General features: G+C 36.0%; 1 protein-coding gene across 1 annotated transcript in view; it reads right to left on the reverse strand.

The window, feature by feature from the left end:
• Window positions 1-23,830, reverse strand: part of OC90 (otoconin 90) — a 49,739-nt gene that overhangs the window by 9,013 nt on the left and 16,896 nt on the right. The window contains exons 7-10 of the mRNA XM_051974780.1: window positions 22,436-22,477; window positions 14,157-14,207; window positions 12,609-12,662; window positions 7,285-7,401 (exon numbers count right to left, since the gene is read on the reverse strand). Coding sequence (XP_051830740.1) covers window positions 7,285-7,401; window positions 12,609-12,662; window positions 14,157-14,207; window positions 22,436-22,477 — 264 coding nt within the window. The remainder of the gene's footprint in view (window positions 1-7,284; window positions 7,402-12,608; window positions 12,663-14,156; window positions 14,208-22,435; window positions 22,478-23,830) is intronic.

Here is a 23,830-nt window from a genome sequence, read left to right on the forward strand (position 1 = left end):
AAGACAACTCTGAGATACCACTACACACCTGTCAGATTGGCTAAGATGACAGGAAAAAATAATGATGAATGTTGGAGGGGATGTGGGAAAACTGGGACACTGGTGCATTGTTGGTAGAATTGGGAACGAATCCAATCATTCTGGAGAACAATCTGGAATTATGCCCCAAAAGTTATCAAATTGTGCATACCCTTGATCAAGCAGTGTTACTTCTGGGCTTATATCCCCAAGAAATACTAAAGAAGGGAAAGGGACCTGTATGTGCCAAAATGTTTGTGGCAGCCGTGTTTGTAGTGGCTAGAAATTGGAAAATGAATGGATGCCCATCAATTGGAGAATGGCTGGGTAAATTGTGGTATATGAATGTTATGGAATATTATTGTTCTGTAAGAAATGACCAGCAGGATGAATACAGAGAGGACTGGCGAGACTTACATGAACTGATGCTAAGTGAAATGAGCAGAACCAGGAGATCATTATACACTTCGACAACGATATTGTATGAGGACATATTTTGATGGAAGTGGATTTCTTTGACAAAGAGACCTAACTGAGTTTCAATTGATAAATGATGGACAGAAGCAGCTACATCCAAAGAAAGAACACTGGGAAACGAATGTGAACTATCTGCATTTTTGTTTTTCTTCCCGGGTTATTTATACCTTCTGAATCCAATTCTCCCTATGCAACAAGAGAACTGTTCGATTCTGCAAACATATATTGTATCTAGGATATACTGCAACATATCCAACATATAAAGGACTGCTTGCCATCTAGGGGAGGGGATGGAGGGAGGGAGGGGAAAAAAAATTGGAACAGAAACGAGTGCAAAGGATAATGTTGTTAAAAAAAAAAAAAATTACCCTGGCATGGATTCTGTCAATATAAAGAAATTATTAAATAAAAATTTAAAAGAAAAAAAAAGAAAAAAAAAAAAAGAAATGACCAGCAGGATGAATACAGAGAGGCTTGGAGAGACCTACATGAACTGATGCTAAGTGAAATGAGCAGAACCAGGAGATCATTATACACTTCGACAACGATATTGTATGAGAATGTATTCTGATGGAAGTGGATTTCTTCGACAAAGAGATCTAACTCAATTTCAATTGATCAAGGATGGACAGAAACAGCCACACCCAAAGAAAAAACACTGGGAAATGAATGTAAACCATTTGCATTTTTGTTTTTCTTCCCAGGTTATTTTTACCTTCTGCATCTAGGATATACTGTGGCATATTTAACATGTATAGGACTGCTTGCCATCTGGGGGAGGGGATGGAGGGAGGGAGGGGAAAAATCGGAATAAAAGTGAGTGCAAGGGATAATGTTGTAAAAAATTTCCCTGGCATGAGTTCTGTCAATAAAAAGTTATTATAAAAAAAAAGTTAAAAAAAAAAAAGAATTCTGATCAATGCAATGATCAACCATGACTCCAGAGGACTGATAAAATGATAATTCTCTCAGATACAAAAATAGAGGAATTTATTCATCTCAAAAGGATAAACCTTGAAAATACAATTCTATTTCAGAGATGGAGAGTTCTGACATAATGAAATACAGGTTTGGGGGTAAAAATGGGAATCTACAGATCAAGATTAGAAGATTTTCTTCACACAATCTGAATAGGATGATGATCTCTCATACAGGGATAACCTTTACATGTGGGCACAATGGGTGACTGCTTTGAATGGTACTAGATGAACCTTGTCTCTTCAAAAATATTTTTTCACATGTCTGAAATTAGCCATAACTAACCCTAACCCTAATCTTAAGGGCAAGGAACTGAAGGTGGCCACTTAAAGGCTAAAGTCACATAGGTTACATGTTAAACCATTATGAGTCATTAATATCTTAGTGGTGATAACTTCATTCCATTAGCTACCAGAGAACTAAGGAAAGAGGCACAGGAAAAGGAAGATGGTAAATTATGGAGCACCAACCTCTGCCCAGAAAGAAAAAGCCCCTGTAGAACACTATTGAGCCTAATGGGCAATATTTACAGGCTGGATGCCTTTTGGCCAAAGATAAATAAAGGATGGCCAGATATTTTTAGAATTCCACTAATTTCATCTTTTTTAGACTTTATATATTTCCTAACCATGGACTGACAACAATGACTCTCTTGAAGATAATAGAGATGGAGAATCACAAGGTTCAAGATGATTTCTATCTTCTCATTCTACTTTGTTTTCCCCTCATGTATGGTCCCAATATTTTGTGGTACTTTCCTTTTAAAGAACATAATAAAGAACTTTCAATTCAACTCTGAATTTCATCTTATTCCTCTGTAAAAAATAAGGTATTTGCACAAGATAATCTCAAAAGTTCTAATTGTAAATGCCTAAGAATTTATGAATCACTTCTTCAATTCTGTTTCTGCTTGTGACTACTAATCTGAAGAGTCCTTTCAAGGCATGACTCAGCCTTCTGCTCTTGAATTTCTGATTTGTTGAGGTTTTGTGCTGTATCTCAAGCTCACTCCTATCTCCTCAGAGTCTAGCTGAAGATTTATTTCCCATACTACAAAGCAGCTCTGATTTCCTGATAACTCTAGGGGACTTATCAATGTTGTTTTTGTTTTTATTGCTGCTGTTAAGGCTAGGCGATCTTTAAGTAGCACTCTATACTAACAAAGCACTTTATATCTCATTTCATACTCATAAAAATGCTATGAATTATGTTTCCATTTTGTAGATGAGAAAAGGGACTCTTAGGTAAAGTGACCTGCCTAAAGACACAGAACCAAAAAATGGCAGAAATGGGATGTGAATCTCTTGACTCTTAATAGGGTATTTTTCCACTACACCTCATTGCCGGGTGTGTGTGTAAGGAGTATGGAGGGACATGGACATACCTTTGTCTCTGAAGCATGTGTGTGGAATGGCTTCACCAGCTTAGGATTTATGACTAATTTGGCTCCTAGCAATACAATATTTTTTTTCCTTAAGACGTCAGGGAATATTACCACTTAATCTGCTATGGAGAGATACAGATAAGCCTCCAAGTGTACAATGAACCAGTAAGCAATGTTGGACATCAAGTTCAACTTTTCTCCAGAGAATTTCTCATGAAAAGCTGGAAGAGCTGAAAGTAGAAAGCCAACAGCCTTTTAGCAAGGAGTATTTCAAGGAAACCTGTCCCCATCACCTAAACAAAGCTACGCTCTTATGTAAAGTTAGTTAGTTTTCAAATGGTCAAAAAAACTACCTTCAGTCATCCAAATGAGACATTAGCCTTGATGTTCAGTTGAGATCACTGCTGATGGTTTTTCTCTGCTATGTCGATGGAATGCACATAGTTTTAAAACTAGAGTCTAAGAATGGATGGCTAGATACAGGAGGCCTAGGTGTACTTACATGCTTAGTGCTTTACTAGGGATATCAATAGACCCTGGAATTGTAGGTTTCACATTTTCACTGTGAGAAACTATAGAGATATCCAGTGACTTGAATTAACATTTCAATAGTATAGGCAAGTCAGACTTTCAGATTCTTCCAGCATCTAACCTCTCTGTACTGCAGTTTCCTTATCTATAAAACAAGGTAAGTCAGAATGCACAATCCTTAGGTCTACTTCCTTCTTTGAAATTCTAATCAGCATGTAAATCAACACTTGCTATATTCACTTCTTTTTGCTGTTTTTTAATCTCTCCCATGGTTTGCCCTTTTGCTCTGATTTTTCTCTCCTGACATGATTCATAAAATAATGTGTATTAAAAATAAGTGAACTTAGAAACAAACAAAATGTCCTATCTACACCACACTGGATAAATTGCTCACATACCTGATCTATGGGATTTTGTTTCTAGCAGAAGGAAGTCAAAGGTTAGCCTGGTGTCTAACCTCCCTTAATACTCCTTTATAGCAAGTATGTAATGCATCAATTTATCTAAATCTTTCCTAAGGACGAACTAGTTCCTGAGGTAGTAATGATGGAAGCCTTGAAGGGAAAACAACCAGTCACTGAACTTACCACAGAGGAAAGGAAGGAAAGAAATAATCTGACATTCACTCTAGATTTGGGGTGAATGAATTTCATAGATTTCAAATGAAAGCTGGAACTCTGTAGGAGAAGTTAGCCCAGGAGGGATGAAAACTGTCAAGAATGATATTTTCAAGACACAAAGAAGAACTTCAATAAGAAGAAAACGGGGGATTGTTTAAAGATACCAAGGTAGATGCTCTGGCGACTCACCATCCAGGGTTGAAAAAAGAAAGATTATATGCAGAAGATGAAAGCAAAGGCAGGTAATAAAAGAAGAATACAAAAGCAGGGTAGAGTTTGGTAAGAAGAATGTCAAGATAATAACTAAGCACAATTCAGAGAATTCATGATGAAATATAAATGTGTGTACATATCTTGTCATATATACATATGTCTATACACATGTACACACATATGTAGTTGTTTAGTTGCTTATTGTCTGACTCTTCCTGAGCCCATTTGAGGTTTTCTTGGCAAAACAGTGGAGTAGTTTGTCATTTCCTTCTCTAGCCCATTTTATAGATGAGGAGACAAAAAGGGCTAATAAGTTACCAAAGGTCACAGAGCTAGTAAGTATCTGAGGCCAGATTTGAACTCAGGAAGATGAATTCTTTTCAATAGTTGCTTTTGTTTTTCTTAGTTTATCACTGGGGATATGGGTTTGGGAAGGAGAGAATGTAGACTCAAAAATAACATTACATTTTCAAAAGAATAAGAAAAAAATTTTAAATAGGAATGTTAGAAATTCTGAAGTAATATGAACAGAGGCTGGTGAGGAAAGCTAAGGATAATAAAAGAAATTTTTTAAGGCTTTGTTGAAGAAAAGAGGAAAGTCACAAAAGGATAGGATCCCTGATTAGAGTGGATGGAATAATGATAATTAATGATAAAGAAAAATCGCAGTTACTCAATGCTTATTCTTTTTCTGTCTTCTCTTTCCAAGACAGCAAAGCAAGAACAAATACAAAAACAAGATGAATAAGGACACAAAAGCCCTTGAGCTCAGGTCAGCTGTCTCGGATGAATCTTTCAGTATCTGTCAATACTGAAAAAAATAAAAAAGAAAATTTCCAAGACATTGTCAGTGACTTCTGGGATTCCATGGAGGGAGAGATGTTATGAAAGGACTACAGAAGAATATGTTATCTTCAAAATTGTAATTATAAGCCATCATTTGTTTGACTTAGCTACCTGGAAAGAAAGCATTGCAAAATGAATGGCTATGAATGTCTAGAGAAGCAAAGTGTTTGGTAAGGTCTCCCCTGCTATTCTTATTGACAAGAAAATAAATACAACTGGATGAATTGAGGAGTGATTGAATAGACTAACTGAGAGCCGTTCAGTGTCAATTTTGAAGATCTCCAATGGGGTGCCCATGGATCTTTGCTTGACTTTTGAAAAAATTTTATTAGTGACTTAGAAAAAGCACAAATGGCATATTGAGCAGATTTTCAGATGGCACAAAATTAAAATTATATAAATTCATTGTCAGATAGAGGTAATTGAATCAGGTGGTGATGGGGATGATAGACTGCTTTTAACCCAAAATGGCATATCAATGTAAATATAGGGAGCAAGGATAGCCATTAGGGACCTAGACCTATGATTCCATTGATATAAGGAGATCCTGGCTAAGGGAGCTCACTTTACCAAAGCAGGTTGGCAACTGTTTTCAAATTATTATCTTAGAGGGAAGTTGCTTAGAAGAGGGCTTCTTAAACTTTTTCTATTCATGACACCTTCTCAACTAAGAAATATTTATGTGACTCCAGGTGGAGTCAAATAATTACTGATAAAAAAATCCTAATTTCACAATCTCCATATTCAGCCATGAGACTTCTTACTCATTCACTCATGAACCACAATTTAACAAACTGGGACCTAGATCACTGATCGTTTAAGAACATTACAAACAGTTTCCCTCCAAAGCTTGAAGCTCTGGGGAGACAAGTGGGAGCCAAAGTACCAGACCTGAATCTCTTCTCCTGAAACTATTTCTATTCATCTTATTGACTCTCCCAGAGGCTAATATTACTTCCCATTTGGAAATAAGCCTTCATCTTGTCTATATTTGTCTTGTGTATCTATTTATTTTCATGTTGTCCTCTCTGAGCTCCTTAAGGGCAATGTCTGTCTTTTGCCTCTTTTTTTTTTTTTTTTTTTTTTTTATTCTTAGCACTTAGGGCAGTGCCTGGAATAAGTAGGTGCTTAATAAGTCTTTCTTGATTAAATGAATGACTTATCTTATGGCTTTGCAGATACTAACCCAACTAAGAATTTTTATTTCCACTTGATCTTCACTTAACTTGGAAATGATTTTAGGTATTTATTTAAACCATTTGTATGGCCTAGCCCTGATTTGAGTCCAATGTTATTTTTTTAATTCTGAATTTAATAAACACTAAAAAAATTTACACTTGCAAAGCAGAACAGAAAAATAGAATTACATGTGTAAATAAGAATCTCTTCACATAGCTTGCTTGTTTTCTAAATATATATAATATGGGCAAAGCCAGAATAAAAGGAAGAAATACAAATCAGTTTTCTCCTGTAACAACAAAACAGATCTAGAAAACTTATATCAAGTTGTGTTTGGAAAATCTAAAAAAAAATCACAGTGAGGTTTTTTTTTTTTTTTTTAAAAGCTTAGGTCAGCAAAGAGAGAGAGAAGTCTGCAGACAATAGGGACCAAATATATTTCAGAGAAGAGAGAGGCTGGATATTTTAAGGGAAAAAGAGATGACAAGTCTAGCACTGAGGGGTCAGACCTTGTTCAGGATTTAGGAGCAGTAACTAAACGGAAGCTCTGTCACTCACTACTCACTTTTGGGTCACTTTATTTTAATGCTTCTTATTGTTTCATGGAATCATTAAATTTTATTTGGTCCATTCTAATTTTCATAAAGTTTGTTGCTTAGGTAAGGTTGCTTAATAAGGAGGTGTTCATTAATTAGGGGATGCTTAAACAAATTTTTGTATATGAATGTGATGGAATATTATTGAACCATTTCTCTCTCTCTCTCACGCATCCCTCTCTTTCATAATATATATATATGTATATACATATACATATATATATATATATATATGTAAAATGGATGTGTGTATATATACACACCATGTATTATATACACACATATATAGTCAAGCAAAACAAACAAGCTTGGATTCAATATTACAATACTGCCATGTCAGAATCAAAACCCTCTTTCCAGTGACTTCCAGTTCTCATATCTATATGGACAGGAGGGGTTCTCTCTAATTGGATCCTAGGACAGTGCTGGCATTCCTACTTACCTTTTCCTGTTGTCTCCTTAGGGATCAGTTGGGAAGCTTGTACATCTGATTCCACAGGTTTAAGACCAGACAGAGCAATTGTTACTCCTTTCATTATGGAAATAGGCTGTAGGGGTCCTAAAACACATAAATGATAGCTCGTGTGTAGAAACTGTTCATTAGGCAAATTAGTCAGTGGGCGCTGTCTTAATGCAGAGATATAAGTAGTGTCCATCCAAAAGACCAAGATCCTTTCTTCTGACTTTTGATAGAGTGGACAAATCTAATATTCCCACCATGAGAATTCACTGGACTCTAGTTCTCGAAGGGTGAATGTCTCTTCTGGGCCTCTAATGGGTTTTATTGTTTTGTTTCTTATACTTATTTGTGGATTATTCATTTATATTCTAGTGCTGTTCATTCGATAATAGTTGTGAATGGAATGATGCGATAATTAAAATGATCTGGGCAGAAAGAGCAGCCTGCTGGGAGTCAGAAACACTGTATTTGAATTCTAACCTCTTATTAGTTGTATTCCCTTGGCCAAGTCATAGCACTTGGTTAAGTCCTTGTTTCCTCATCTATAAAGTGGGATGATAACATTACATCTGAACTTCACAAGAAAATATTACTCCTTTTAACTCATTCGACCAGTCTGGTCAAACACCTATTTTTGCCTTTTTCATCACACAGGCCATTCTATTTACCATCTTTGTGCCTTTGCAAAGTCCATCCCCCATGCCAGGAACATATTTCCTCCTGAGCTCCCAGTCTTTTCTTTCCTCCAAAGTCCAGCTTAAAAGCCACTTTCCGCATGAGGCATCTTCTGATTTTCCTGCCTGCTAGTGAAGTCTTCCAAATTACCTTACACTTATTTTATGTATACTTATAGACATGCATGAAGAATTCTTCTCTTTCCCCTGTAGAACATAAACTGTCATAGGGAAGATACTATTTCATTTTTGTCTTTGTATCTCCAGCAGAAATGTAGTGCCTAGAACATATTTGGTGCTTAATAAGTACTTGCTTGCCTGAATACCTGTAAATAGTTTTGAAACAACAGAGATTATATAAATGTGTTTTATTGTTCTTATTTTGATACTTGTATGATTTCATCTCTACCCAACATTTTTTAGGAATCTTTCCCTATTTCTTCTTACATTGTATGTAAATGGAACATTGATTGTCTATCATTTTTTTCTATGGCCATCTCCTTTCTAGATTATATAACTCTGGTGATGATCTACTCCCCTATGCATAATTCTTCATATTATATAGTACAACTTGCTTCTGATTATCAGGTAGCTCTCAATTGCTTTTTGGTTGACCCTCAAATTTAATTTTTTTGGAGACCATGGTATTCTATAATTCAGAACCATATATTATCACTGGAACAATATTGATGCTAAAATAATCTTGCATAAACATGTACATTTATGCACATATAACAAATGTAGCATATGTTTATATATTGTTTATTATATATTGAATTTGAGTTCAATGCATTGAATACACATACATTTTATTTGATAACTAGAACTTTTCTTACAAAGTCATTCCTGTTGTTATATCTTTCAAAGTCTTTTGTGAGTTTTAGAACTCACTCTCATAGGAGAGATCTTATTGGAAAAACGCAAACAAAAGGGGTAGATAGTTTTTTTGAATCAAATAATTAATAGTTCTGTCTTTTTTTTTTAATGAGTACAGTTTTTTTTGTAGTGTCTGCATTTTCCAATTGAAAGATGTGGTCTGCTGTAGAATAATTTACCAAAGTCTATCTATTGCAATCTTATGCGATCTTTTATGATACAACCTAGTCTAGTCTAATTTAATAATCTTATGTATATATCTGGCCATGTTGCTCTACTGATCAAAAACCTCCAGTGCCTCAGTCTATTCTGTCAAATTCAAAGTCTTCTACTTGGTATTCAAGGACCATCTTACCTTTCTTACCTTATCTCATATTCTTCTCCCCTTCTATGCACTTTTGGCTCCACTCAAACTAAACTACTCTTTGCCTTCCCTCTAAAATGCTCATACTTTTGCTCAGGCTATTTCCAATCTCTGACGTGTGCTCATATTATTTACATACAATTTTTGGTGACATGGGAAAGTAGGTTTGGGGAGTGGATAGTTGTTGCTACTTTCTCAGTTGCCTTTTGGGAATTTGTGACATGGAAGGAGGTCTTGATTTTTCATCTTCTCTTTCAGACATTTTGGAGAATCCCTCTACTCTATCCTTGTGTTAACGCTAGCATATATCTTTTTTGTGTAGAATCTTTCTTGATCTCTAAACTCTATTCCCAATTTTGTTTTCTCTTCTGATATTTCTGCTTCTACATGTTACCCATTGGAGATTGTGATATTAAAATCCCAAAGTAGATGCTTTTCTGTCATTGATGGAGGGAAAAAGTTGGTGATAAAAATCATTACATGTCTTACCCATTTTTTTTTTGGATCTCCTTTTCTCTGACTTTTTGTCTTTAAATTCTCTTAGTATAATCTGGCTTAATTGGATATAATCGCATTTCCTATAAACTCACTTTCCCCTGTGCTGTATTTTCCTACTAATAAAATATAATATATTTCATTTAAAAAAGTACTCATCATGTCCAAAATTTCCCTACTTTTCTCAGAGTATTCATGATAAATGGAAATGAGACTTTTGCATAGTCTTCTAGGCTTTGGTTTTCTCCTTTTCTCCATATTTTCTTTCTTTTTTTTTTGACCATTTTCCCCTTTGTATCAAATGGGGGAGATCTAGTAATAGTAGCTAGAATTTATATAGCACTTTAAGCTTTACAAAGTGCTTTACAAAATCATCTGATTTATCCTCACAACAGCCCTAAGAAATTAGAAGCTGAGAAGCCTGCATAGGTTATAGACATGGAGTAAATGACTTGCATAAGATCACACAGCTAATAAGTCAGAATTTGAAGTCAAGTCTTTTTGATTCTGGGTCCAACACTCTATCCATACATAGTACTACCTAACTGGTTTCCATTAGAGGGTATATTGACTTAATTTTGTGGGTCTTCCTGAGTTCTTGATAGGACTTTTTTTTATCTCATTATTATTTGTAACAGATGGCAAAAAGCTATAATTATCTTCATGGCTGTCTTTTTGTAAATGCTCATCATAAGTAATATAATAAGAAATGATCCACGAAATAATGTTTCCTTCTTATCTTCTGATGAGTAGGGAAGGGACTAGGAAAGGAAGAGAATAAACATTTATATGGTTCCTGCTACATGCCAAACACTGTGCTAATAGTTTTATAAATATTATATCATTTGTTTCTCACAACAATCCTAGGAAATAGATGCTCTATTTTTCCCACTTTATAAGTGAAGAAATTGAGGCAAACAGAAGTTAAGTGACACAATCACAATTAGTGTCTGAAATTGAATTTGAACTTGGGACTTCCTGACTCCAATTCTAAGGCAATTAATTATATCAATTATTTTATTTGATTTTTCAAGGAGAAATATATGTGAGTCATCCTTCCATTTAGCTGTAACTTTTCTTTTTCCTTCTAGAATCATTTATAACAACTATATTAAAACTGAAATGATTCAGTTCTTCTAGTAAGTGTATTGGTCACTAGGCAAGGATCTCACCTTTATTGATAACTAAGTTAAAATTAATAGAAAGTCTAAAATTTGTATTATTCTTAGCACCATTTTTCCTTTTTTAAACTTCTATTATTACTGCAGAACCAGAAGGGGGCCACATAAGACTGAGGATAACTATATTTTTTCTTCATGTATTTCTATTATCAAGGGGCCAATTGGTCTACTTCATCGTCTGTGTCAATGTGACCCTATTAAAATCTATTTTTTAGTTTTGCCAGATGTTGAATTAGTCATTGAGAACTGAAGGTCACTCTCATACCATGATGAGAGGCCAGAGTAGAGTTTTTGAAGATTAGTATTTTTCACATTTGGATAGAAAACATAGGATGATAATATAGACTTTCCTCCAGTCTACCTCAGTTCTTCCTAGCCAGCATCAAACAGTACATGATCTAAAGCAAAAATCAGGACTGTCTGTGTGACCCATCCATTCTTCTTCTTTTCCCTTCCTTAGGGACAAGGATATGTCAGAGCTAGCTCAAATTGGCTCTTGAAAACTGGTTGTTAAATTTTCAGTGTAAATATTTATATCTTGGAAATCAGCAAATAATACAAATCAGTATTTAATTTATTGTGTTGTCTATTATCAAGACTCAAGAAACTAATGGAGAAAATGTTAATAAGCAGATTAAACTTAAAAACATATCCTGGACACATTTTTTCCCCTATAAACTAGTTGTTAAGTAGTTACCCTCTATATGGGACACTTTGGCTGTATAGCTTGCTTTGTGCAGCTTGCTTAATCTTGTAAAAGACAACATGTCAATCAACCAATAAACACTGTGCCAAATACTAGATATGCTATTGTGGCAGGGATTGTGTCACTGTATTGATTATCTACAGAAGGAATACAGTAACAGAAGTGTTCACCAGGTTTCTGCTCTACTTTACTCACTAAGTCAGTGTTTTTCCTAAAGACTCTAGTCTCTTAAGTAGAGGAATGTATAAAATATTCAAATTCTGCCTTAGGAATTTATTGGTTCTATGACTCTGTACAAAGTACTAAAAACACCCCCCCAAAAAAAACCCCAAAACAAAGAAACCTTGCCTGCCTCAGTTTCTCCTCCTATAAAATAGGGTGAACATCTACCTCTCAAGGGGACTATGAGGATAAAATAAGATGATAATAATAACTAATTATAGTGAAAGAATTGTAAAGTGCTTTACAAACCTACAAATACTATATAATTACTATTATAGTTATTAACTATTATAATCCCCTGAGTTGTTTCTACCACTGGAAAAACCAATAAAGGGTTGGTGCTAGACAGAATGAATTGTTTCCCTTAAATGAATTTAAGGAATGAGTTGAAATATTGCTCAAAATCTAAAATCTGTTATCTGAACTTAAGTTTAACTTTCAGTGAACTATCTAATAGGATTCACAATAACTGACCATCTTAATAACTCTAGACTTTCCTCTATGTGGTTCTCAGTTCTTGTCTCTGCTTTATACCCCCCACTCCTACTCCAAGTGCTAAGAATAGTAATTATTGTTTGTTTTGCTCACAGTAATAGTTCAATTAATATTTTCTAAATTGACATCAATTCTCCTGACCACCTTGATTATTTCAATTGCTCTCTCTGTGGTATTTTCTGTGTTGTATTGTTTCTTCTCCAATCTTCACACGCCAATGCACTTGGCTTCATCAATTTATTCCATAGCCAGGGAATAAAATCCAAGTTAAAAAAAATCCATGGGCTACTTACCTTGCAGGGCTACAGTATCTGGATGTATTGTGCCTTCATGGCCTCTGACAATAGCTGAACAAAAGAGAGAAAAAAAAATCACTTGAAGGTTGATTTTTCCTTTCAATCTCACCTCTGTTCTCAGAAGGTAGAATCTATTATGATAGAAGAGGAAGCCAATTAGAGACCTTGTAACCTCTTCCTGGGCTCCCATCACTTGTGTGTTTTTATGAACTGGGGACAGTAGGAACAGTTGAAAACATATGATTATAACCCAAACAAGTGTTTATCGATTAAGAGCAGCAAGAGCCAGCTGATCTTTAAATTAACTGAAGCAAAAAGATTGGGTACAATTCATCTAATTTAAAATGAGGGAGCAGTCACTTGCCTCCCCAAATGTGTAAAGATCTTTGAACCAAGTGGAAAAGCACATCCTGAAAAAATACAATGTGGTGAGGAGAAGGGACCATCACTGATTATATGATGTAAAGAAATCAAGCTAACTTTGCTGGGATTCAATTTCTCTTTCTACAAAACAAGAATTATATATAGCATGTATTGGTAGACAACTAGTCTTGGGTCAGAAAAACCCAAATTCAGACTCTAACATTAACCCTTTTTGGTTATAGACTATTGTGTGGTCTCTGACACATACTGACTGGGTGATTCTAGGTAGATAACTTAAACTTTTACTACCTGATATTGCCCCAAATGTGCTAAATGTCACTGTTAATTGTTGAATTGGAAATTCACCAGAATCATCAAGATCATAACTTGGTCCTTTTTATCAAAATAATGATGACATCTGCTCTTGTTTGCCCCTCAAGTTTTCTGATGTGGCAAATATTAAATGGGGGCATATGGAGAAAAGTTCAAATTCTTTTACATGACATTCAAGGTCCTCTATAATATGGTAGAACCTTGCCTGTCCATGTATATTCCAGCTAAATTGGATGACTCACTGCCTCTCAAACACATTTTTGTCTTTGCACAGATTCCTTCCTATTCCCAGATTTTCTTCCTTCCCTTCCTGATTTGTTGAGTTCTTCCCCATCTTTTAAAGACCAGAATAAAAATCACCTCAACCAGAAAACTTCCCTGATCTTGTGAAAGACTTATTGTTACTTATTTAGTTAATCTTTAAACTGCATGATTTCCTTTTTAATAATCCCACTTCTGATCATTGAATGCTCCCTAATGTCTTTCCTAAAACACGACATCCAGAAATAAACACAACACTTTTATTTGGGGTCTGACTAGGAGTGAGTATATTGAGACTTCTGTCTTCCAAATGCCTCCTTTTCACCCTTAGTTTATTCAATAATCATATTCTTGATGTATCTTGAGCTTGTGAGTCCACTAAGACCTTCAAATCTTATTCAGTTACTGGGAAGAATGATACAATCATCACTGGGCCTTTCCAGTTTTATAGGATCTCCTTGGCATTTTACAACCCATTTCTATCTTCTATTCGATTGGTCCCCCTCTTACTAGGCAGAAGAGAAGAATTTTAATGGAGATGTCTCCTTACAGGTGTAAATAATGCTGAAGAAAATCCCTTCTACATACCTTCCACAGAGGAATCCTTCAAGCTGCTGTCTGTAGGAACTTGAGGTGTGACTATGAAAAGAGATCCCATAACTTGAATTAATACCAAGACTTGTACCCAACTCTTCATGAACCCATTTGGGGTTTTCTTGGCAGGGACACTGAAATAGTTTGCCATTTCCTTCTCCAGCTCATTTTCCAGATAAAGAAATGAAGGCAAACAGGAATAAATGACTGGTCCAGAATCACACAGCTAGTAAGAGTCTGGAACCAGATTTAAATACATGAAGATGAGTTTCTATATTTCTATACCCAGCACTCTCTCCACTGTGCCATTTAGCTTATCCATAATAATATTTATCTTAACATATTTTATTTAAATACACACACATATATTTGGTAACTATTTCAATGTAATCAAATTTCCTTTGCCATATTTAATTTCATTTCAAAACATTATTTTCTAAATGTCTTTATGATTTACACCACTCCCTAAGAGAACCATAGATGTTCAAATCTATGATACCCCCCATCCCCACACAATTTTGAAAACTCCTTTTATAATCCAATCCCATAATTTTATGGCTAAAGAAACTAGCCAAGAAAATTAAATGACTTTTCTAAGATCATTTCCCCTTGTTAGTAGTTGAATCAGGGAAACAACATAGGTCTCCTGACAACTAGTTTGGTGTTCTTTCTGACATGGAGGAATGATCCCTAAATGAAAATTTATTTTTTGAGTTGTCATACCACTTTAATACTCGTTAATCTCCTTGCACAGACAGGTTCTTAGACTGGCAGAGAAGAGAGTAGAATCCTGAAAACAGGCAACAACTAGGACAGAAGTGTTTTAATGAACTCCTCTGGTTGGTTTTGAAAGTCTGCTATACTCTGGTCCTGGTATTCTCTTCTCTTCCACAATTTCTATTTTTTAAACAAACAGGACCCCTAATTTTTCATGGGACAGAACATTCCATGCCTTTACCCAAACTCTGTCCCATACCTGAGATGTTCTCCCTCTTTACTGCTGCCTCATAGAATCCCTAATTTTCTTCAAGATTATTATATGAAGCCTTTTCTGATCTTCTCAAATGTTAGTACCCTTTCTTGTTGCAGGAAATTACCTTATGTTGACTTTTTATGCAGTTGGATTCACTTATCTATGTTCATGATATTTTTCCCCCAGTATATAAAGCCTCTTGGTTTTGCCTTTGTATCACCAGTATTTAGTTATAACATCTGGTGAAGCAGTTAGAGGACTTTGCTTGGAATCAGGAAAACCTGAGTTTGAATCCCATCTCAGAAATTTATTAGCTATGAGACACCTATAAAAAATTTAAAATAACCTCTCTTAGATTCAATTTCTTCCATCTATAAAATGGTAAGAATGATAGAATCTACTTATGAAGTTGTTAAGAAGATCAAATAAGATAACATATGTAAATTGCTTTGTAAGATTTAAAGTGTAAATAAACGGTAGGGATTATTACCACAATATACCACCACCAGCATCACTCCTCATCTTTTCTTTTCTTTTTCCTCCTCCCATCCTCTTTCTCCTTCTCCTCTCTTTCTCTTCTTCTCATCCATCTTGTCTTCTTCCTCCTTTTCCTTCTCCTCCTCCTCCTTCTCCTCTTCTTCCTCCTCTTTTTCCTCCTCCCCTTCTTTTCAGCCTTCTCTTCCTCCTCCTTTTCCATCCTTTCCTCCTCTTTATCCTCCTCCTCCTTTTCTTTCCCCAACTTTCTTCCTCCTCTTCCTTCTCTTCTTCTCCCTTTTCCTCCTTCTATTCCCTTTCCTCCTCCTCTCTTCTTTCTCTTTTTCCTCATCCTCCTCCTTCTTCTCCTCTTCTTCCTCCTCCTTTTCATTGTCTTCTTCCTTTTTCTCCTCTTCTTCCTGCTTCTCCTCTTCCTCTCCCTCCTTTTCCATGCACTAGATGAACGTATCCAGAGGAGGGAAATGAGACAAATGAAAGGCTTTAAGATTATGCCATATGGAGACTGGTAAAAGAACTGGAGATGTTTAGACTAAAGAAGACTTAGATGCGAACATCCTAGCTAACCTTTTATAGTTGAAGGTTGCGGTTTATTGTGGTTGTGTACAACTCTTCATCACTTCATCCGTTGGGTTTTTTTTTTTTTTTTTGGTAATGATACTGGAGTAATTTTTCATTTTCTTTTCAAACTCTTTTAACAGATGAGGAAACTGAAGCAAATATGGTAAAGTGACTTGGCCAGAGTCAAACAAGTAGTGTCTGAGGCTAGATTGGAACTCAGAAGATGAATTTTCCTGATTCCAGATCCAGGCTCTATCCCCTGCACCATCTACCTTCTCAAGAAAAGGAATTAAGCTATAGACTCTAGAAATTTAGAAGGCAGAACTAGGAGAAAAGGCAGATTTAGACAGTGTCAGGGATAACATGAATTTTAACTATTCAAAGTAAAAGGAACTTTCATGGCAAAATGTAAGTTCTTCTTCATTGGGAATATTTAATCAAAAATTGAATGACAGTTTGTTGAGGGTATCATAGGAGAGATAATTTAGAATCTGTAGGGTTTGAATATGTAGGGTTTGAATAGGCTGATCTCTAAGATTTCTTCCAGCTCTGAGATTTTCTGTTTCCAGGATGGAATTAAAGTGTTGAAGAAAACTCAGAAGCAGCCATGTTTCTTGGGTCCAAGGATGGATGGTTACCAAGACCAGTCTTGGAACTATATTAGGTTTTTCCAGAAGAGGCAACAGACTCAACAAAAGGAGAAATTTGAACTTAAAACAGTGAAGCAGTGTGGTACAGTGGAAAGATTATTGAGTCAGGACAAAATCCTACCTATTAAAGCCATTTTCTTTGGGATGGGCAAGCCACCTAATTTCCCTGAGACCCAGGGAATTGTAAAATGAGGGAATTGGACTAGATAGCCTCTGAGGTCTCTTGCACATTTACATCTTTGATCCTAGAATTAAAATAACTTTGCTTAGATGTATAATGTTGGGCAAATAACTTATAAATCTATTTAATTCAATCCCCTCATTTTCATAAAGGATAAAATCAAGAAGGCTACAGAAGTGAAATATCTCTCCTAGAATAGTCACATAGTTCACACAATGGCAGACTCAAATCTAAGGCTCTTACCACAAACCCTATTTATTCTAGGGAAGAGGGAAAATTCTTGAAGATGGCTGAGAATTAGGACCTTAGTTTATGCAACTTTCAAATGAGAGTTAGACCAGATTAGCTTAATAGACCTTTCTAGCTCTCATATCCAGTGGCCTATTATTTCACTTCTCAATTCTTCTATGTGCCTTCAAACAATGCTCTCCTCATTTTCAGGACATTTTCAGTCTTGGTTTAGGGCTTAATTCATCACAAAAGGGACTTCTTTCACAGGCCCACAGTGCCATGGGTCATCACCACTGACAAAGTCAACAATATTTCTATGGTGACAGTAACGTTTTGCCTGGAGCTTTCTAGTTGTCTCAGAGCCCCAAGTTCCTTCAATTAATCAATCAATAGACATTTATGAAGCATCTACTATGTGTCAGACACTGTGCTAAGTGCTACAAATATAAAAAAGAGGCAAAAAACCCCAGTACCTGCCTACAAGGAGCTTATAATCTAATGGGGAGGGGGGGGCAACATGCAATAAAGCAAGTTGTATAGATTATAAATAGAAGATAATTAACAGAAGGAAGACAATAGAATTAAAGGCAGACATTAAGGAAGGTTCCTATAGAAAGTGGGATTTATTTTCTCTAAGACACTTGGAAATGTTTACCTTCCCAAAGTCTCAGTTTGACATCACCAAAGTTCTCTGCTAGCAATTCCCTCTTGATACATCTTCATGACTATTATCAAGCCTATTTGTGCACCAATTACTCCAAATAGAAAATTCAAATAAGTCCTCAGTTGGTTATTTGGGAGGCAGGAGATAGTAGATGAGCATAGGGAAAGAGGAAAAAATAGAGGGACTGTATTCTAACAGGATAGGAATATTAAAAACAAAAAAGCAAAATTCACATGATATATTACATATCTTTCTACATTTTACAAAAGTGCTTTATTCATAACTACTATGTGAAGAAGTTAAGGCAGAAATTATTACTCCTATTTTACAGCTGATGAAGCTAAAACCCAAAAAAGATGTTATAGCAGAAAGAGAACTGGACTTGGAATCCAAAGAAATTGGCTTAAATATCAGTTCTGGTAATTACTGTGTGATTTTAAACAAATAATGCTTTTCCCAGGGCTTCATCTGTAAGACAGGGTGGCCCCTGAGATCCCTTACATCTCTGAGGTTCTATAATTCTTGAATGCCATGAATCACAGTAAGTGGATAAGCAACAATATATTATTTTTGTAGTGTTTTTGTTTTGTATTTTCCTCATATAATACCTTCTGTTAGTGCAGTGGATATCCACGGTGTCAAAGAACTTTTGTGGGTAAGAAGCTCTGTGGAAAGGAAGAAGAGATCTTTAAAAACAAAAAAGTAAACAAACAAAAAATCTCTCATTATCAAACCTGTTTAAGTACAAACCATCATAATAAACTATTATCAAGAAAAGACTGTCATTGAGCCTTACTGAGATTTTTACAGTTAAAGTCTGTTGTTACATTGTTACATAGTTACAACAACTGTAACTGTTACATAGTTAAGGTCTATGTCTCTAAAATAAGATGATAGAGATGAGGTAACTAAGATACTGATAGAAGGATTTTGCCAAGATGATGGCAAAGAATACTGGGTTGGTGAAGGTTTGCATCTTTCTGTAAACCATTGTTGGCCTAGATATGCCCCAGAGTATGTATTATGTATAACCTTTTTTGTTCTGTTGTGGCCCTGTACTTACATACCACAAAAGAGCTTTCTGAAACTTATAGTAGACTAAGAGAAACTGGGTTTGGATACTGGAACTACTATTGACTCATTGAAGGCTTTTGATCAACGATCTTAATTTCTCATTGTTCCAAAAGGAAGTTGACACAAAAGATCTATAAGTTCCCAGTCTTTTTCTTGTCACAAATCCTAAAGTTGGAGTATGATGTAGAATAGAACCATCTTGTTCTCCAGCTCCCCTTGGTTCTTGGCTTTAGTAGTACTATACATTTCTTATCTGAGGAAAGAGTGCCAATAGGGAATAGGGATTCTTATTAGAATTTCCACACCCACACCATTCATATGATTACATGTTGCTTTGCCCCTATGTAATTCTAATTTCATCCACATTCCCTACTGGTAGTAAAGTAAATGACACTATGTAGTGTTTTCTTTCCTGTTCATAAGAAAGAGGTTGGATAGTCAAGAATGAGCCCAAGTATCATTACTGGGCTCCCCACTTCCCACCATTCATTATCATCTTGGATAAAAATAATTTTCAAAGTGCTTAATATATGCTGGGTACACTGAGGATAAAAAATACAAAAATTTGAGTCTCTGTCCTCCACAAAACTATATTCTAGTTGAAGTAAGCAACATATATAAGAAATTATGGTCAGCATCTAAAATTAAACAGACTCCATTGTCTCTAGAATCTCTCACTTAAGAGTCACAGTGCTTTCTCATTAGTTACCCCAAATGTCTCAATTCAATGGAAGACAATTTAGAGATTATCCAATCCAACCTGTCCTCTTACTCTACAGTCAATCAATAAATATTTATTAAGTACCTACTATGTACAACACACTTTGTAAGCACTGAAGATAGAAACGGGTGAAAAAACCAGACCCTGCCCTCAAGGAGCTTTCAATTTGATAGGAAACCTGATGCTCTGTGAGGTTTTAAGTGATTTACTTAAGGTCACACAGCTAGGAATTAGTAGAGCCAGGACCTTCTCATTACCAGGTCAATGCTCTTTCCACTATTTGCCATGCGGATCATCCCTTGGCCAAGTCTGTGATAGCCAGAACCAGGGAGGTCATGATACTTCTTAGAAGCTACTCAGCTTCTAAGTACACTAGATGATGAGTTCATTATTGCATCTCTTTGAATCATAAAATCTTTTGAGTCAGAAGGGACTTCAATTCCTACCAGATCAAAAATCTCCCCTCTAACTTCTCTTTGAATAAGTGGGGAACTCACCATTAAACTTGCCTTGACAGCTCCCAGAGAGGAAGGAGGCTGAATGTAGCCTCATGGCCCTGGACCACTGTGCCTTGAACCACGGAGGAGAAAGGGGGTGGAATCCCTTTGAGGGCCCAGCTGGCGATGAACTTCCGCACTCAGTCATGGGGAGATGAGCCCAGCATGACCTTGGTGAGGAATGATTGGGAACAGATGCTGTACGCAGTTTTCTGCCTGGTCTGTGAGCATTTTCTGAGCATCGCTGAGTCCTCTACCTCAATAACATCATGAGGCAGCCCACAGACCAGCTTAATTATCCAAGGGAGGCAACAGTGAGGGCAGGAGAAAAAGGGTACTTAATGGTCTACATCCTAACAAATGCAAATTCACATCTGTTAAGTACAGCACTGGGACCTGTTTTGCACTTGGATGTTTGAATTAGTCTCATTATAGAAGGTAATTAATGTTTCCTGTTGCTGGGAGCAGAGGAATAGCTGAGTTTGGGAATTTTAGCACATCTGCTGTCATAGATATTTCTAGCTTAACCCAGCAATGCCCACTGGAAGATGCTCTGATCAAGGAGGAAGCCTCTTGTTGTGTACAGAGTGCTGGACTTGGAGCCAGAGGAGCTGCATTCAAATCTTGGCTCTGTCATTTATAACATATGTGAAGTTGGGAAACTCATTTAACTTTTCTGGGGCTCATCTTATAATGGAGGGCAGCTAGATAGTGCAATGGATAGAGTATCAACTTTAGAGTTGGGAGGGTCTAATTTTGCCCCAGCCATTTATAACCCCCATGGATTTGGGTAAGTCATTTGACTGTTCTGAATCTCAACTGTATAATGAAAGGACTATATTGAATGGTCTTTTCAAATTTATTTTAAAAATATTTAAAGCTCTTTATTTTCAAAACATATGCACGGATAATTTTTCAACATTGACCCTTGCATAGCCTTGTTTTTCAGATTTTCCCCTCCTTCCCCCCATCCCAGCCCCTAGATGGCAAGCAATACATGTTATATATGTTAAATCCATACAGTGGATGACCTTAAAGAATCTTTCTAGCTTTTAATCTATGACCCTATCAATCCTGGCTCTTGTCCAAGCTGTGTAGTACCAGGTAAGGCACTTTAAATGTTCAGAGCCTTTTCTTATCTATAAAAAGATTTAATAATATGTGAGTATTATAAAATGAATCAGATAGCTGGATGGTACAATGAATAGAGCACTAGGTCTAAAGTTAGGTCAGTAAGACCTGAATCCAGATTTGGCCTCAAAGACATATTAGGTATTTGACCCTAAGCAAGTCATTTTACCCCCAGTTTGTACCTCAGTTTCCTCATCTGTAAAATGATTCAGAAAAAGAAATGGCAAATCACTTCAGTACCTTTGCCAAGAAAACCCTAAATTGGTTCATGAAGAATCATACATAACTGAAATGATTGTATAAAAACAAAAACAATATTATCAAAAGGATAAACCTTTTTTTATTATTCATTTGGCTCAAATGGTTCTTCAGATTGAGTCAGTAGAGGGGGAGAAATTTTCAAACCTCTTGATAATCATGGTTTCTATTTGGATGGAATTTTATGATTACTCATATTCACATATTTTCTCATTTCATCCACATTCCCTACTGGTAGTAAAGTAAATGACACTAGTATTTTTATTTCTTATTCATAGTTCTCAAATGTCTCCTCATCTTGGGCCAGTAGATGTGGAACTGTTTGCAAACTTCATGATAAGAGTGGATTTTTTCTAAATGACATTTTCTGATGAAAGAATCATGGAAGTAGGTTGTTGTAAGAAGCTTCTTGGTTTCCTTCATTTCTCAGCTAGCATGCTACCTTTTTCAAGAAGTCTCTCCTGGTTCCCTTTTCTCATGGGCTATCTCCAATTAATCTTGGTTATATCTTGTTTATGCATAGTTGCCTGGATGTCACCTCCCTTATTACTCTTCATTTCTTAAGCACAGGGATTATTTTTACAATTCTTTGTATTCCCTAATGCTAAACTCAAGCACATAGCTATCTCTTAATAAATGCTGGTTGACTTGATCAGATAACTAAGTTGAGGTTCAGAGTAACTCCTTCAAAGTCTCACAATTAGCAAGTACTTCATGAGACTGCTGTCAAGAAAGTATTCTGCAAACCTTAAAGTGTGAGAATATTATCTGTACCCACCCATCTACACGTCCTCGTTTTAATTCCTCAGCATAAAAACAAGTATAGCGAGAAAGACTTACGGTCTGTTGGAAGGGCCATGGTCTCTTCCTTGCTGTTCATATCTGAAAAGATAACATATTGGTAGAGAACTTTAGAGAATTGAGTTTTCAATCTCTTAAATTCAGTCTCAGAATCAAGGGACAAATTATAGAACTTGGGAGAGAGGAGAAACTTTGAGAGAAAGGAGATGAAAAGGTCTCAAGAATTCCATTCAGCATATTGAAACACCTTTGGGTTAGACACTCGCATCTCCAGAAGAATCCAGGGAAGGATAAAGATGGCAGGAGTTCATGGGATGCAGGAGTTGATGAGAATAGCTCACGTTGCTATAGGATTTGAGAGTTCAAGGTCTTTCCTGACAATATCCCTGAGAATTAGATACTGTGAGAGGCAGTATTTTATACTGCTATAAAGGAGACTCAGAGAGGTGAGTCAGGACCTGAAGTCAGGATGACCAAAGCTCAGATCTGACCTCAGACTCTTACTAGCTGTGTGACCTTGGGCAAGTCAATTAACCCTGCTTGTCTCAGAAGGAAATGGCAAACCGCTTCAGTATCTTTGCCAAGAAAACCCCAAATGGGATCATGAAGTGTAGGACAGGATTGCAATGAATGAACACCACTATCACAGGGGTGATTTGCTCAGGGTCACAGAATCACCACATAGAGCTGGGATTCAGACCTACATTCTCAAGACCCCAAATGAACCCTCCTTCTTCTACCCTAGTGTTGCCTCATCTAAACTATCTGGAAAAGTCACTTGAATGCAGCAGCCCAACTAGAGAGGAAGAAATCATTCTTTGAGAACAGAGTATACAAAATGATTTTAGGTCATCCCATTTATTAAAAGAATTACCGAGACTATAGCTTTAAATATGTATATTTTGTTCTCTCATAGTTCCTATTAGGAGTAAAATAGAGGAAATGAGCATTCTTATTTTCTATTTTTTGACTATAAATGGCTCCTCATTCTGAGTCAGCGGCAAGGGACTATTTAAAAATCATGTCTTGATAATAATGGCAAAGTAAAATGGCATTTTCTTATTCCTGACATGATATATCTTCTCATTTCATTCTTAGAACTCTGAGGGAGATAGATAGGATAGTTAAAACTGTCACTATTTTGCAGATAAGCAAACTGAGATTTGAAGAAGTTGAAAATTACTCAGTAACTTTATGGAGGAGACAGGACTAGAATTCATATCCTAATTTTTATCCTAATATTCTTTTGTATATTAATCACTAGTGATCATATAAACTGCTCTTCAAAATCACATACTCCTCATACAAGATATCTGTGAACTCTACATATTTTCACTGGCTGTTCTACATGCTTGAAATGCATAAATGTATGTTTATGTGTATGTATATATATAAATACATACATTATCTATAAATATACACATAAAATGCATA

The sequence above is a fragment of the Antechinus flavipes genome, chromosome 1 (assembly GCF_016432865.1).
Source record: "Antechinus flavipes isolate AdamAnt ecotype Samford, QLD, Australia chromosome 1, AdamAnt_v2, whole genome shotgun sequence".
NCBI classification, from domain to species: domain Eukaryota; kingdom Metazoa; phylum Chordata; class Mammalia; order Dasyuromorphia; family Dasyuridae; genus Antechinus; species Antechinus flavipes.